Source organism: Aegilops tauschii, chromosome 5 (assembly GCF_002575655.3).
Source record: "Aegilops tauschii subsp. strangulata cultivar AL8/78 chromosome 5, Aet v6.0, whole genome shotgun sequence".
Lineage (NCBI taxonomy): Eukaryota > Viridiplantae > Streptophyta > Magnoliopsida > Poales > Poaceae > Aegilops > Aegilops tauschii.
The window spans coordinates 387,315,347-387,332,273 of NC_053039.3; the positions used below are offsets into that span (position 1 = coordinate 387,315,347).

General features: G+C 43.1%; 1 protein-coding gene across 1 annotated transcript; it reads left to right on the forward strand.

Annotated features, from left to right (window-relative positions):
• The first annotated feature begins 11,115 nt into the window (after nucleotides 1-11,115).
• On the forward strand, nucleotides 11,116-14,931 carry LOC109783361 (L-type lectin-domain containing receptor kinase IX.1-like). The gene is made up of 3 exons (XM_045228996.2): nucleotides 11,116-12,014; nucleotides 12,986-13,508; nucleotides 13,801-14,931. Exons 1-3 carry the CDS (start codon nucleotides 11,132-11,134, stop codon nucleotides 14,597-14,599), a joined length of 2,205 nt encoding a protein of 734 aa, XP_045084931.1. The 5' UTR covers nucleotides 11,116-11,131; the 3' UTR covers nucleotides 14,600-14,931.
• Nucleotides 14,932-16,927: the final 1,996 nt, after the last annotated feature.

The window sequence follows — 16,927 nt, forward strand, 5'->3', positions numbered from 1 at the left end:
GCCGGAAAAGGCCCCCAGATGGGATCTCACGGGTACAGAAGGTTGCGGCGGTGGAAATAGGGTTTGGCTCCATATCTGATGTTTCCAGGGTATATGAGTATATATAGGCGAAGGAGGTCGGTCAGGAGAGCTATGAGGGGCCCACGAGGGTGGAGGGCGCGCCCAGGGGGGTAGGCGTGCCCCCTGCCTCGTGGCCTCCTCGTTCGTTTCTTGACATCCACTCCAAGTCCTATGGATCACGTTTGTTCCGAAAATCACGTTCCCGAAGGTTTTATTCCGTTTGGACTCCGTTTGATATTCCTTTCCTTCGAAACACTGAAATAGGCAAAAAAACAGCAATTCGGGCTGGGCCTCCGGTTAATAGGTTAGTCCCAAAAATAATATAAAAGTGTATAATAAAGCCCATTAAACATCCAAAACAGAATATATAATAGCATGGAACAATCAAAATTATAGATACGTTGGAGACGTATCATAAAGCCACATATGCACCAGTTGTGATGTCATACTCTGTTGTTGCTTCATCGTTTCAGATTCAATTGCAACTAGCAAGACTCAGCTTGAGCACACACAAATGAGAGGGGCCTGAGCACAACATGCGTGCAGACATGAATCTAACCCCATTTTTATTCCAAAACTACACAACAAAACTTGATTGTGTTGGGGAACGTAGTATTTAAAAAAAATCCTACGATCACGCAAGATCTATCTAGGAGAAGCATAGAAACGAGCGGGGAGAGTGTGTCCACATACCCTCGTAGACCGAAAGCGGAAGCGTTTAGTAACGCGGTTGATGTAGTCGAACGTCTTCGTGATTCAACCGATCCAAGTACCGAAAGCACGGCACCTCCGTGATCTGCACACGTTCAACTCGGTGACGTCCCTCGAACTCTAGATCTAGATGAGGCCAAGGGAGAGTTCCGTCAGCACGATGGCGTGGTGACGGCGATGATGAAGTTACCGGCGCAGGGCTTCGCCTAAGCACTACGACGATATGACCGAGGTGTAAAACTGTGGAGGGGGCGCCGCACACGGCTAAAGATCAACTTGTGCCTTTGGGGTGCCCCCCTCCCACGTATATAAAGGAGGGTGGAAGAGGAGGCCGGCCCTAGAGGGGGCGCGCCAAAAGGGGGAGTCCTACTTGGACTCCCAGTCCAAGTAGGATTCGCCCCCCCCCCCTTTCCTATTCCAACTAGGAGAAGAAAGGGAAGGAGGAAGAGGGGAGAAGGAAGGAGGGGGGCGCCGCCCCTCCTAGTCCAATTCGGACCAGCCCATGGGGGGGCGCGCGGCCACCCCTTGTGGCCCTTCTCTCCTTTCCCGTATGGCCCATTAAGGCCCACTACATCCCCCGGCGAATTCCCGTAACTCTCCGGTACTCCGAAAAATACCCGAATCACTCGGAACCTTTCCGATGTCCGAATATAGCCTTCCAATATATCAATCTTTACCTCTCGACCATTTCGAGACTCCTCGTCATGTCCGTGATCTCATCCGGGACTCCGAACAAACTTCGGTCATCAAATCACATAACTCATAATACAAATCGTCATCGAATGTTAAGCGTGCGGACCCTACGGGTTCGAGAACTATGTAGACATGACCGAGACACATCTCCGGTCAATAACCAATAGCGGAACCTGGATTCTCATATTGGCTCCTACATATTCTACGAAGATCTTTATCGGTCAAACCGCATAACAACATACGTTGTTCCCTTTGTCATCGGTATGTTACTTGCCCGAGATTCGATCGTCGGTATCATCATACCTAGTTCAATCTCGTTACCGGCAAGTCTCTTTACTCGTTCCGTAATGCATCATCCCGCAACTAACTCATTAGTCACATTGATTGCAAGGCTTATAGTGATGTGCATTACCGAGAGGGCCCAGAGATACCTCTCCGACAATCGGAGTGACAAATCCTAATCTTGATCTATGCCAACTCAACAAACACCGGTAGAGCATCTTTATAATCACCCAGTTACGTTGTGATGTTTGATAGCACACTAAGTGTTCCTCCGGTATTCGGGAGTTGCATAATCTCATAGTCAGAGGAACATGTATAAGTCATGAAGAAAGCAATAGCAACAAACTAAACAATCATAGTGCTATACTAACGGATGGGTCTTGTCCATCACATCATTCTCTAATGATGTGATCCCGTTCATCAAATGACAACACATGTCTATGGCTAGGAAACATAACCATCTTTGATAAACGAGCTAGTCAAGTAGAGGCATACTAGGGACACTCTGTTTTGTCTATGTATTCACACATGTATCAAGTTTCCGGTTAATACAATTCTAGCATGAATAATAAACATTTATCATGATATAAGGAAATATAAATAACAACTTTATTATTGCCTCTAGGGCATATTTCCTTCAGATTAATTGTTCCGAAATATTATTATTTCTAGATGTCAATTCATTTGTTAACATAAATAGTCTAGAGGGGGAACACTGGAAGGTTACTGCATGTATTACTTCTATTTGACGCAAGGGACATCTAGATGTATAAGATGTATGCATCCCCGTCGCCCGCCAATTGGGCACTAGAATGATAAAGTAGTATATATACCACCACATGGTAGTATATAAGACATGAGGGTAACTACCACTGGGTGGTTTGAGGCAATTATGCGAGTTGTTGTTTTCATTCTAATAGATGAGGTTAATATTGTTATTTCAAATTCTTGGTTTCATTTGAACACTTGAGATTGAGATTTTTGTGTTTGAACATTCGAAGTTTCATGATCATCATCATTAGCTTTCTCACTAATTGGTGTAGGCATCACCGGAACTGATTTCTGTGATGAACTACTTTCCAACTCGAGAGAAGGTAGAATTACCTCATCAAGTTCTACTTTCCTCCCACTCACTTCTTTCGAGAGAAACTCCTTCTCTAGAAAGGATCCATTCTGAGCAACGAATATCTTGCTTTCGGATCTGTGATAGAAGGTGTACCCAACAGTCTCTTTCGGGTATCCTATGAAGACACATTTCTACAATTTGGGTTTGAGCTTATTAGGTTAAATCTTTTCCACATAACCATCGCAGCCCCAAACTTTAAGAAACGACAGCTTAGGTTTCTTGCCAAACCACAGTTCATATGGTGTCGTCTCAACGGATTTAGATGGTGTTATTTAACGTGAATGCAGCTGTCTCTAATGCATAACCCCAAAACAATAGTCATAAATCAGTAAGAGACATTATAGATCGCACCATATCTAATAAAGTACGATTATGACGTTCGAACACACCATTACGCTGTGGTGTTCCAGGTGGCGTGAGTTGCAAAACTATTCCACATCGTTTCAAATGAAGACCAAACTCGTAACTCAAATATTCGTCTCCACGATCAGATCGTAGAAACTTTATTTTCTTGTTACGATGATTTTCCACTTCACTCTAAAATTCTTTGAACTTTTCAAATGTTTCTGACTTATGTTTTATCAAGTAGATATACCCATATCTGCTCAAATCATCTGTGAAGGTCAGAAAATAACGATACCCGCCACGAGCCTCAACACTGATCGGATCGCATACATCAGTCTGTACTATTTCCAATAAGTCAGTTGCTCGCTCCATTGTTCCAGCGAACTGAGTCTTAGTCATCTTGCCCATGAGGCATGGTTCGCAAGCATCAAGTGATTCATAATCAAGTGATTCCAAAAGCCCATCAGCATGGAGTTTCTTCATGCGCTTTACACCAATATGACCTAAACGGCAGTGCCACAATATGTTGCACTATCATTATCAACTTTGCATCTTTTGGCATCAATATTATGAATATGTGTATCACTACGATTGAGATTCAATAAACCATTCACCTTGGGTGTATGACCACAGAAGGTTTTATTCATGTAAACAGAATAACAATTATTCTTTGACTTAAATGCATAACCGTATTGCAATAAACATGATCCAATCATATTATGCTCAACGCAAACACCAAATAACATTTATTTTAGGTTCAACACTAATCCCAAAGGTAAAGGGAGTGTGCAATGGTGATCTTATCAACCTTGGAATCACTTCCAACACACATCGTCACCTTGCCCTCAACTAGTATTTGTTCATTTTGTAACTCCTATTTCGAGTTACTAATCATAGCAACTGAACCAGTATCAAGTACCCAGGGGCTAAAGCACACATCAATAACATGTATATCATATATACTTTTGTTCACTTTGCCATCCTTCTTGTCCGCCAAGTATTTGGGGCAGTTCCGCTTCCAGTGACCATTTCCTTCGTAGTAGAAACACTCAGTTTCAGGCTTGGGTCTAGCTTTGGCCTTTTTCATGGGAGTGGCAACTTGCTTGCCATTCTTCTTGAAGTTCCCTTTCTTTCCCTTGCCATTTTACTTGAAACTAGTGGTCTTGTCAACCATCAACATTTGATGCTTTTCTTGATTTCTACCTTCGTCGATTTCAGCATCACGAAGAGCTCAGGAATCATTTTCGTCATCCCTTGCATATTATAGTTCATCACGAAGTTCCAGTAACTTGGTGATAGTGACAAGAGAACTCTGTCAATCACTATTTTATCTGGAAGATTAACTCCCACTTGATTCAAGCTATTGTAGTACTCACACAATCTGAGCGCATGCTCACTGGTTGAGCTATTCTCCTCCATCTTGTAGGCAAAGTACTTGTCAGAGGTCTCATACCCCTCGACTCGGGCATGAGTCTGAAATACCAATTTCAGCTCTTGGAACATCTTATATGCTCCGTGGCGTTCGAAATGTTTTTGAAGTCCCGGTTCTAAGCCGTAAAGCATGGCGCACTAAACTATCAAGTAGTTATCATACCGAGCTTGCCAAACGTTCATAACGTCTACATCTGCTCCTGCAATAGGTCCGTCATCTAGCAGTGCATCAAGGACATAATTCTTCTGTGCAGTGATAACCCACAAGTATAGGGGATCGCAACAGTTTTCGTGGGTAGAGTATCCAACCCAAATTTATTGATTCGACACAAGGGGAGCTAAAGAATATTCTCAAGTATTAGCAGTTGAGTTGTCAATTCAACCACACCTGGATAACTTAGTATCTGCAGCAAAGTATTTAGTAGCACAGTAGTATGATAGTAACGGTAACAGTAGCAAAAGTAATATTTTTGGGTTTTGTAGTGATTGTAACAGTAGCAACGGAAAAGTAAATAAGCGGAGAACAATATGTGAAAAGCTCGTAGGCATTGGATCGGTGATGGAGAATTATGCCGGATGCGGTTCATCATGTAACAATCATAACATAGGGTGACACAGAACTAGCTCCAATTCATCAATGTAATGTAGGCATGTATTCCGAATATAGTCATACATGCTTATGGAAAAGAACTTGCATGACATCTTTTGTCCTACCCTCCCGTGGCAGCGGGGTCCTATTGGAAACTAAGGGATATTAAGGCCTCCTTTTAATAGAGTACCGGACCAAAGCATTAACACATAGTGAATACATGAACTCCTCAAACTATGGTCATCACCGGGAGTGGTCCCGATTATTGTCACTTCGGAGTTGCCGGATCATAACACATAGTAGGTGACTATAGACTTGCAAGATAGGATCAAGAACTCACATATATTCATGAAAACATAATAGGTTCAGATCTGAAATCATGGCACTCGGGCCCTAGTGACAAGCATTAAGCATAGCAAAGTCATAGCAACATCAATCTCAGAACATAGTGGATACTAGGGATCAAACCCTAACAAAACTAACTCGATTACATGATAAATCTCATCCAACCCATCACCGTCCAGCAAGCCTACGATGGAATTACTCACACACGGCGGTGAGCATCATGAAATTGGTGATGGAGGATGGTTGATGATGACGACGGCGACGGATTCCCCTCTCCGGAGCCCCGAACGGACTCCAGATCAGCCCTCCCGAGAGAGTTTAGGGCTTGGCGGCGGCTCCGTATCGTAAAACACGATGAATCTTTCTCTCTGATTTTTTTTCTCCCCGAACACGAATAAATGGAGGTGGAGTTGAGGTCGGTGGAGCTCCAGGGGGCCCACGAGGCAAGGGGTGCGCCCAGGGGGGCAGGCGCGCCCCCCACCCTCGTGGAAAGGGTGTGGGCCCCCTGGCCTTGATTCTTTCGCCAGTATTTTTTATTATTTCCAAAAATAATCTCCGTGAAGTTTCAGGTCATTCCGAGAACTTTCGTTTCTGCACATAAATAACACCATGGCAATTCTGCTCAAAACAGCGTCATTCCGGGTTAGTTCCATTCAAATCATGCAAGTTAGAGTCCAAAACAAGGGCAAATTTTTTTGGAAAAGTAGATACGACGGAGACGTATCATGCAGCAATGAGGATAATCCTCAGATCACGAACCTAGTCCACATCATTGCTACTATCATCTTTCAACATAGTTTTTCTCTAGGAACATATCAAAAAATAAACGGGGAGCTACATCGTGAGCTATTGATCTACAACCTAGTTATGCAAATAATATCAGGACTAAGTTCATGATAAATTAAAGTTCAATTAATCATATTACTTACGAACTCCCACTTAGATAGACATCCCTCTAGTCATCTAAATGATCACGTGATCCATATCAACTAAACCATGTCCGATCATCACGTGAGATGGACAATTTTCAATGGTGAACATCACTGTGTTGATCATATCTACTATATGATTCACGCTCGACCTTTCGGTCTCAGTGTTCTGAGGCCATATCTGCATATGCTAGGCTCGTCAAGTTTAACCTAAGTATTTTGCGTGTGCAAAACTGGCTTGCACCCGTTGTATGTGGACGTAGAGCTTATCACACCCGATCATCACGTGGTGTCTCAGCACGAAGAACTGTCACAACGGTGCATACTCAGGGAGAACACTTATACCTTGAAATTTTTAGTGAGAGATCATCTTATAATGCTACCGCCATACTAAGAAAAATAAGATGCATAAAAGATAAACATCACATGCAATCAAATAAGTGATATGATATGGCCATCATCATCTTGTGCCTTTGATCTCCATCTCCAAAGCACCGTCATGATCACCATCGTCACCGGCTTGACACCTTGATCTGCATCGAAGCATCGTTGTCGTCTCGCCAACTATTGCTTCTACGACTATCGCTACCGCTTAGTGATAAAGTAAAGCAATTACTTGGAGATTGCATTTCATACAATAAAGCGACAACCATATGGCTCCTGCCAGTTGCCGATAACTCGGTTACAAAACATGATCATCTCATACAACAATTTATATATCATCACGTCTTGACCATATCACATCACAGCAAGCCCTGCAAAAACAAGTTAAACGTCCTCTACTTTGTTGTTGCAAGTTTTACGTGGCTGCTACGGGCTTCTAGCAAGAACCATTCTTACCTACGCATCAAAACCACAACGATTTTTCGTCAAGTGTGTTGTTTTAACGTTCAACAAGGACCGGGCGTAGTCAAACTCGATTCAACTAAAGTTGGTGAAACAGACACCCACTAGCCACCTGTGTGCGAAGCACGGCGGTAGAACCAGTCTCATGAACGCGGTCTGGGCCGCTTCATCCAACAATACTGCCGAATCAAAGTATGACATGATGGTAAGCAGTATGACTATTATCGCCCACAACTCTTTGTGTTCTACTCGTGCATATAACATCTACGCATAGACCTGGCTCGGATGCCACTGTTGGGGAACGTAGTATTTAAAAAAAATTCCTACGATCACGCAAGATCTATCTAGGAGAAGCATAGCAACGAGCGGGGAGAGTGTGTCCATGTACCCTCGTAGACCGAAAGCAGAAGCGTTTAGTAACGCGGTTTATGTAGTCGAACGTCTTCGCGATTCAACCGATCCAAGTACCGAACGCACGGCACCTCCGTGATCTGCACACGTTCAGCTCGGTGACGTCCCTCGAACTCTAGATCTAGCTTAGGCCGAGGGAGAGTTCCATCAGCACGACGGCGTGGTGACGGTGATGATGAAGTTACCGACGCAGGGCTTCGCCTAAGCACTCGACGGTATGACCGAGGTGTAAAACTGTGGAGGGGGACACCGCACATGACTAAAGATCAACTTGTGTCTTTGGGGTGCCCCCCTCCCACGTATATAAAGGAGGGGGAAGAGGAGGCCGGCCCTAGAGAGGGCGCGCCAAAAGGGGGAGTCCTACTTGGACTCCCGGTCCAAGTAGGATTCGACCCCCCCCCCCTTTCCTATTCCAACTAGGAGAAGGAAGGGAAGGAGGAAGAGGGGAGAAGGAAGGAGGGGGCGCCGCCCCCTCCTAGTCCAATTCGGACCAGCCCATGGGGGGCGCGCGGCCACCCCTTGAGGCCCTTCTCTCCTTTCCCGTATGGCCCATTAAGGCCCACTACTTCCCCCGGCGAATTCCCGTAACTCTCTGGTACTCCGAAAAATACCCGAATCACTCGGAACCTTTCCGATGTCCGAATATAGCCTTCCAATATATCAATCTTTACCTCTCGACCATTTCGAGACTCCTCGTCATGTCCGTGATCTCATGCGGGACTCCGAACAAACTTCGGTCATCAAATCACATAACTCATAATACAAATCGTCATCGAACGTTAAGCGTGCGGACCCTATGGGTTCGAGAACTATGTAGACATGACCGAGACACATCTCCAGTCAATAATCAATAGCGGAACCTGGATGCTCATATTGGCTCCTACATATTCTACGAAGATCTTTATCGGTCAAACCGCATAACAACATACGTTGTTCCCTTTGTCATAGGTATGTTGACCGAGATTCGATCGTCGGTATCATCATACCTAGTTCAATCTCGTTACCGGCAAGTCTCTTTACTCGTTCCGTAATGCATCATCCCGCAACTAACTCATTAGTCACATTGCTTGCAAGGCTTATAGTGATGTGCATTACCGATAGGGCCCAGAGATACATCTCCGACAATCGGAGTGACAAATCCTAATCTTGATATATGCCAACTCAACAAACACCGGTAGAGCATCTTTATAATCACCCAGTTACGTTATGACGTTTGATAGCACACTAAGTGTTCCTCCGGTATCCGGGAGTTGCATAATCTCATAGTCAGAGGAACGTGTATAAGTCATGAAGAAAACAATAGCAACAAACTAAACGACCATAGTGCTATGCTAACGGATGGGTCTTGTCCATCACATCATTCTCTAATGATGTGACCCCGTTCATCAAATGACAACACATGTCTATGGCTAGGAAACATAACCATCGTTGATAAACGAGCTAGTCAAGTAGAGGCATACTAGGGACACTCTGTTTTGTCTATGTATTCACACATGTATCAAGTTTCCGGTTAATACAATTCTAGCATGAATAATAAACATTTATCATTATATAAGGAAATATAAATAACAACTTTATTATTGCCTCTAGGGCATATTTCCTTCATATTAATTGTTCCGAAATATTATTATGTCTAAATGTCAATTCATTTGTTAACATAAATAGTCTAGAGGGGGAACACTGGAAGGTTACTGCATGTATTACTTCTATTTGACGCGAGGGACATCTGGATGTATAAGATGTGTGCATCCCCATCACCCGCCAATTGGGCACTAGAATGATAAAGTAGTATATATACCACGACATGAGGGTAACTACCACTGGGTGGTTTGAGGCAATTGTGCGAGTTGTTGTTTTCATTCTAATAGATGAGGTTAATATTGTTATTTCAAATTCTTGGTTTCATTTGAACACTTGAGATTGACATTTTTGTGGTTGAACATTCCTTTCAAATCTAATACGGAAACTATTCCGGTCTATGAACAATGTTTTCAATTAACTTCAATTGGTTGATAAACCATAATAAGAAAGTGGATTCGAGCTTGTGAATTATCACAACGAAGATAACTAGAAATCCAGAGTTGACCATGTACCAAAATTATTGAAGACCTGACAATTGTTTTACCTAATTACTATAGTTGTTGCACTGACACAGAAGTCACTGCATCTCCCTATGCATGTTAGCTATGAGGGCAAAGTGGAGGGAAAAACTTCACTTCAACATGAATGCATTCCTTATGTTTTCGTAAGAAGATTGGCATACTATCGGTGATACGTTTCTTTAAATAGAATGGATGCTTATTAATTGTAATCGTGCACCACTTCAAAATTGGACCAGGCATATGTCTCCAAGAGTCGTATACCTAGATGATTCTAGAGTGCACAAATAAGTAGACTAGTGCACCCTAATCGACGGTCCTAAATTGGGCTTCTGTCTAATTCATATTCACCTGTATGTATTAGATCTTAAATACTTTGATGAAATTAGGATCATGTGGACATGTTTTAGTGGATTTGTAAACACTCTTTTGCACATTTGTTCCAATGAGATCTTTGTACATGTTTTTGTCGAATCTGTATTGGATATTGTATTTGAGGCTTAAAACAATATGTGCTGCGCAGTTTTGCAAAATGGAAATAAATATACAAGAAGTTGTTGTTCATTTTAGGGATATCTTCATTTTCCTAGCACATGAAACTTCAAATATCCATGCAAATTTGTTAACGCTTAAAAATAGGTTTGTTCTGAAATTAGTAATGGTGGTCATACGAATAAAAAGTTCAATAGTCTCCGAACACAGTGCATTTGTATTTTTCTCTATTTCCATAATTTATTTGTGCAAGCATATGTATTTATATACAATTATAGTATAGCAGTATGTTTAAAACATGTTCTACTTTGTAGCTACACGAGTGAATGATGTCAGTACTTAATTGTCAAGGGGGTTGTAATGCAAAAAAAAAAAAAAAAAAAGAAGTTGACGAGGGAGTAGTAGCACGTACGTACTCCAACTGCGAGTTCTTGGCGTCCTCTGCAAGATTTTCCTTCCGAGAAAGGGATCAATCTGGGGCGACGCGTCGAATTCAATACCAACTACGTGTACGGGTATATAATACGCATAGCAGAGGCCAGCTTGATGTAGACATTCAGGCCGGCCTTTGAGTCTTTGACCATATGATCGATGAAAAGAATGTCCCTATGATCGACCAATTAAAACCTTTACCTGAACTATCAACGACGATGAGAGGAGGACTAACGGTCTAGCGCAGCAGGTTCGTAGACCTTCGTGCAAGTATAGCGCAGACATTATTAACGAGCAAGAGCTTGCACCTAACATACTGTACGTTCATACTTCATAGGCCATGGTGATGAAGAGAGCCAAGTGCTTTCTTTCCCTCGGCTTCCCGTACTTGCTCCTACTCATCATGGGTAGCTGCCTTCCTCATGTCACCTCCCTTAGCTTCAGCTACAACTTCTCCGGCGCCGGCGTCCTCGCCGGCGCCGACCTCAAGTACATGAACGACTCCGCCCCCGCCCTCAACCGGATCGATCTGACCAACCACTCGAGGAAGTGGAGCACCGGCCGCGTAGCCCACGGGCAGGCGGTGCGTCTCTGGGACGACAGCGCAGGCAAGGCCGCCAGCTTCACCACCCACTTCGCCTTCGCCATCAAGCCCGCCAGCGATAACAGCGCGGCAAGTAGAATTACTTTCCCATGTCATGCATGGCGTTCGTACGCTTATCAGTCGCTGCTTGCGCTGCAGAGAGGTGATGGCATGGCGTTCTTCGTGGGGCCTTACCCGCCGAGCATGCCCAGGGACGCGACGGGCGGGTACCTCGCGCTGTTCAACAACCGCGACAACCCGGCCAACACCGACTTCCCGCCGACCGTCGGCGTGGAGTTCGACACGTACAGGAACCTCGGCTGGGACCCCACCGACACCAACTGCCACATCGGCGTCAACGTCAACAGCATCAGGTCCATGGAGTACACGGCGCTGCCGGACGGCATCTATAACGGGATCATGTCGGCGAAGGTGAGCTACGACGCCCAAACGGCCACGCTCTCGGCCACTCTGCGGTTTGACGATCCGCCAGGGCAGAGCACATACACGGTCAGCGCAAACGTAGATCTGCGGAGAGCCGGTCTGCCGCAGGACGCGGCGGTTGGGTTCTCGGCGTCCATCGCGGACTTCATCGAGCAGCATCAGATTCTTTCATGGTCGTTCGACTCCACCATGTCTGGTAGGTGGCTTCGTCCTCTGTTTAGCTATGCTCAACTTTTATCCAAAAAAAGCTATGTTCAACTTCTTTACCGGCTTAGGAATCATCTGAAAATATGTAAATAACAGTTAATTTGGGCAACTCTGACAGATCCCCTAACCTCTCCTCCACCTTATAAAAGAAGTGCCAAAATAATGAAGAGTGAGCGAAAACAGACGTGGATTTTTGGAACATGGTTCTAGGCACACCCTGTATAGCATTTTAATTTTAAAAAGTAAAAAATAATGTTAGTTTTTTCATAAAAGATAATGGAAGTCATTTCTTCTTGAAACGTCACGCGAGAGTATAACACTAGGCAATATTCATTAAAAAAAGTTTCAGAGTTCTTTGACGTTTTTTACATATTAAGAGAAATAGAATAGAAAATTATTATAAAGGCAGCTATTTTTAGGGAATCTGAAATAACACAGCTCTCCTAAACTTAAAAAAAGGCTCTAGCTTTAAAGTCATTTTTAAGGCTCATCATTTAGGGAATCAGCTAGAGTTGCCCTTTGATACGTACACAGCATTAGCTCTGGTGCTTTCGTCCTCCTCTTTTTGAGGCAGCCTAGGACTAGTTTTTTCTATGATCGTAGCACACAAATTGCCAATTACCTAAAATGATAAGGGCAATTGCACAATAAAAGTGCAATAGCATAAAATAAATGTGGATGGTCGATGGAATACATTTATAAATGTGGTATTATAGACGTTGATATTTTATTCCATAATGTTGGTCAAACAATACATATATTTGACTTTCACGAAAATTGATACACCTTATATTCTAGAATGGAGGGAGTAGTTGAATTTAAAGCTACAAAAATAAGCATAACAAAGTGTTTTATTGTTGAGTTCTTGTAAGTTCACAATGCAGCACATGATATATATTTTTGAAACTAGGCGAAAGACTTGCCACATGAAAATTATTAACTCGATATGTCTATTGATAGATTCAAAGACAAAAAACAGAGGTCTACTTGCCGGGCTAGTATCCGCTGGTATCTTCGTACTGCTCGTCATAGCCTCATGGCTCGGCTACCGCAAATGTCTGAAAAGGAAGGGTATAGCATCTAGAGGTGCAAAGACCCCTCTTGACCAAGACATGGACAACGAGTTTGAGAAGGGTGTGGGGCCTCGGAGATTCAGGTACAACGAGCTATCGCGGGCTACTCGGGGATTCTCCGACGAGGAGAAGCTCGGCGAGGGTGGCTTCGGGGCAGTATACAGAGGGTTCTTGCAAGACCAGGGGCTGCATGTGGCCATCAAGAGAGTTTCCAAGACATCGAATCAGGGGAGGAGGGAATACATCGCAGAAGTGACCATCATCGGCCGGTTAAGGCATCGCAACCTTGTCCAGCTTGTCGGGTGGTGCCATAAAGCCGACGAGCTCCTGCTCGTCTACGAGCTTATGACGAACGGCAGCCTCGATGCCCATCTCTACAATTCCACGGAAGTCCTAACATGGGCAACCAGGTACCATGAATTTTGAGTGTATTTTTCAATTGTTGTTAAGTCTCACCTAATTTGTTTATAATGCAACATGAAGTTTCGAGATGTGGAATTGAGCAGTTGCGTAGATGTCGACCTAAAGTTACAAAACACGTTTTATTTACCACCTGCTTTAGACATGGTAATTAAATCCAGATGAATTCTCGGTGAACAGATATTATTTACACTTCAAGGTCACAGAGTATATTTTTGATATTTGTCTTGTGACATTTTTTTTAAAGGAAGTTAAAACCCTCATTTGTCTTGACATATACAGGTACCAAATCATTCTTGGCATGGGGTCTGCGCTGACATACCTGCACCAGGAGTGGGAGCAGTGCGTGGTGCACAGGGACATCAAGCCGAGCAACGTGATGCTTGACTCGTCGTTCAACGCCAAGCTGGGGGACTTCGGGCTCGCGCGCATCGTCAACCACAGCAGCGGCGCTCACACCACGACGACGTTGGCCGGCACCAAGGGCTACATGGACCCGGCGTACGCGGTGACCATCCGGGCTAGCGCGCAGACTGACGTCTACAGCTTTGGGGTCGTCCTCCTCGAGATCGCCTGTGGCCGCAGGCCCGTCGACCCGCAGGAGGAGGAGAGCAAGGTCCTGCTCGTCGAGTGGGTCTGGGGGCTGTACGGGAGAGGCGCGCTCCTCGACGCGGCGGACGCGCGGCTGGACGGCGACATGGACGCGCGCGAGATGGAGTGCGCGCTGGTCACGGGCCTCTGGTGCGTGCACCCGGACTACGGCTTCCGGCCGTCCATCCGACAAGCCATGAGCGTGCTCCAGTTCGAGGCGCCGCTTCCGGAACTCCCCCCGGAGAGGCCGGTGGCAGTGTACGCGCCGCCTCACGGAGTACACGGATCGAGCTACACGTCGTCGACTGGGAGTTCCGGCGCCGGCGGATGCTCGTCCACAAGTGACCGGACGGCGGCGAACAGCCGTTCATTTGCCATTGCGGCGTCCAGGACGAGTCAGACCACAAGGCCGACCACCGCGTCCACGCCTGACCAAACTCACGCCCCGGGCATGACTGGGCATGTTCAGTCCACGAACTTCTCTTCCTAGCACAATACTGTCAAGGTGCGACTGTTTTACTACTCCATCCGTAAAAAAATGTAAGAGCATTTAGATTACTACTTTAGTGATCTAAACGCTATTGTAGTACTCCCTCTGTTCCTAAATATTTGTCTTTCTAGATATTTCAACAAATAACTACATACGAAGCAAAATGAGTAAATCTATATTCTAAAATATGTCTATATACATCCGTATGTGGTAATCATTTGAGATCTCTAAAAAGACAAATATTTAGGAACGGGGGGAGTATTTCTTTACGGAGGGAGTAGGAGTTTGTAGCAGTGATGAATTGCCATTTAGCATGTAAACGGTTTTGCTAATTTTTTGGGAATTGAGGGACGCACCCCCGATTCCATTTCATTGATGAAAAGAAATGGATAATTCCATAAAAAGCGATAATACAAAGTTAAAACAAGTGTAGATAAAACAAAGTTAAAACGTGTTTGCTATTAGTCAGGCACATGAAATCTTTTTATCTTCCAAAAGACGATTTTTCAGTTCGTATGTTCCTCAATTGGCCAGCCAGTTTTTTCCTACGGCAGAAATCCTTTTCAGTGGATTATTTTTGTGGGCTAGATGTTTCCCTTTATAAGCCTTGAAGGAGCTCCCAGGGTGAAGATTTCAGCCCGTTTTGTTTTGTTCGTATTTTCTTTATGCATATGTCAATTGTTTTGTTTCTTTTCTTGAGTTGATTCTTTTTCTAATCTAGTACATAAAGAATGCCACGATAAGTATTTCGGAACAAAGGGAGTAGTAGCAAAAGACAAATGGATCATGAGACTGAAAAAAATGTCGCTCCACTCATTTGGGATTAGACCCATGCTTTTATAATTCTACAGTAGGCTAGTTTTTTCTTTACAATCTTGCCACCTTTTCTATTTTTATGTTTCTCTATTTTTTTTCTTTTGTTTCTTTTTTCGTGTGTATGTGTGTGTATGTGGATATGGGGCGTGTGTGTGCTTGTATGTGTGTGCACTCATGTAGATGCACACGTGCATGTCGTGCTTGTGGGCGAATGCACGTTGTGTGTATGCGCACGCACATGTAATATTAATATGAGATGCAATTCATCTTTGATGTATTCGTGCATATACATTCTGAGGCGATGTCATCGACATAAGTAAGATAATTAATCTCCTACATACACATGCAGGTCATATATAATATGTGTGCCAATTTCGTTGGAGTCCAAAAAATTAAACTATTATATGCATATTCTTGCATATTGTGAAAATGTGAATTTTCTGTTCAAATGTGTGCAATTTTTTCTCCTCATTTTTTTCATTAAAGGTAAGACCAATACCTTAAATTCATTATTCCTAAAAAAACTTGAGTCCTTGATTTTGTTTTAGTTATTATCATAAAATACTGGTTTATTTTGTGACTCTAATTAAAATATCGTTTTTAAAAGCAAAAATAATAATAACCTAAAGATTCCTAATATAATATGTTAGGATTAATTCCTTCTTATATTCCTATATTAATTTTTAAAATTATTTTGTATGTATGTATAGTGTATGGATAGACAATGTTTTGCATGCATAGTGGACGAGATGATTCGGTGCCCAGCCTCAGCTGCACCCCAGATGAACAGAAAATACAAAAAAAAAACTAGAGAAATTAAAAAAAATCTGATTTTTTTGCATAGTTGATAATTTGTTGCATGAGGTGCGCTCAAAATTTTAAATTATTTGGACAACTGAGTATATCTCGGCAAAAAAGACAAGTTTGGGGTCTATGAAAAAGTTTACTCGTCATGTATTGTTCTGACACAATTTTTCTTTTTTGTTGAGAGCTACTCATATGTCCAAGTGATCTGAAATTTGAAACGCACCTCACGCACCAAATTATATTCCATGCAAAAAAAATCAGATTTTTTTAATTTTTAAATGTTTTTGTGAATTTTCTGTTTATCGGGTTAGATGAGTCTGGGCACAAAAATGGATATTTGGTGTATGCATGCATACAGAACTAGTTCCAGCAAGTAGATTAGATAATGTGTGTTTGACTCTCTTTTTAAAGTTTGTTTTTTCATCATTCCATTTGAGTTTTTTCTTCATTTTCTTTTTATTTTAGGTAATATCAATGCTCTTAAGTCATTTCAACTTAGAATAATATTTTGCTTTCTTTAATTGTATCTTTGTATGCTTAGTTGATTTTCTAGTCGTTGGATTTTCCCTCTATAGCATGCGGCGATGTACTTGATGTTGGAATCCTTTGACACTACTCGATTTTCTATTAGGAACTTAAAATGGAATTCATTTTTTGCAAAATATCTCGTCAAATCAATAAAAAGTTGTTTTATTATGTATTTTT

What these genes read in the sequence shown, in the direction of transcription:
- LOC109783361 (XM_045228996.2), top strand. Translation starts at nt 11,132, where the DNA reads ATGGTGATGAAGAGAGCCAAGTGCTTTCTTTCCCTCGGCTTCCCGTAC. An exon ending in GTTCGACTCCACCATGTCTG is followed by an intron (nt 12,015 to 12,985) that starts GTAGGTGGCTTC and finishes GTCTATTGATAG; the next exon opens with ATTCAAAGACAAAAAACAGA. An exon ending in GTCCTAACATGGGCAACCAG is followed by an intron (nt 13,509 to 13,800) that starts GTACCATGAATT and finishes TGACATATACAG; the next exon opens with GTACCAAATCATTCTTGGCA.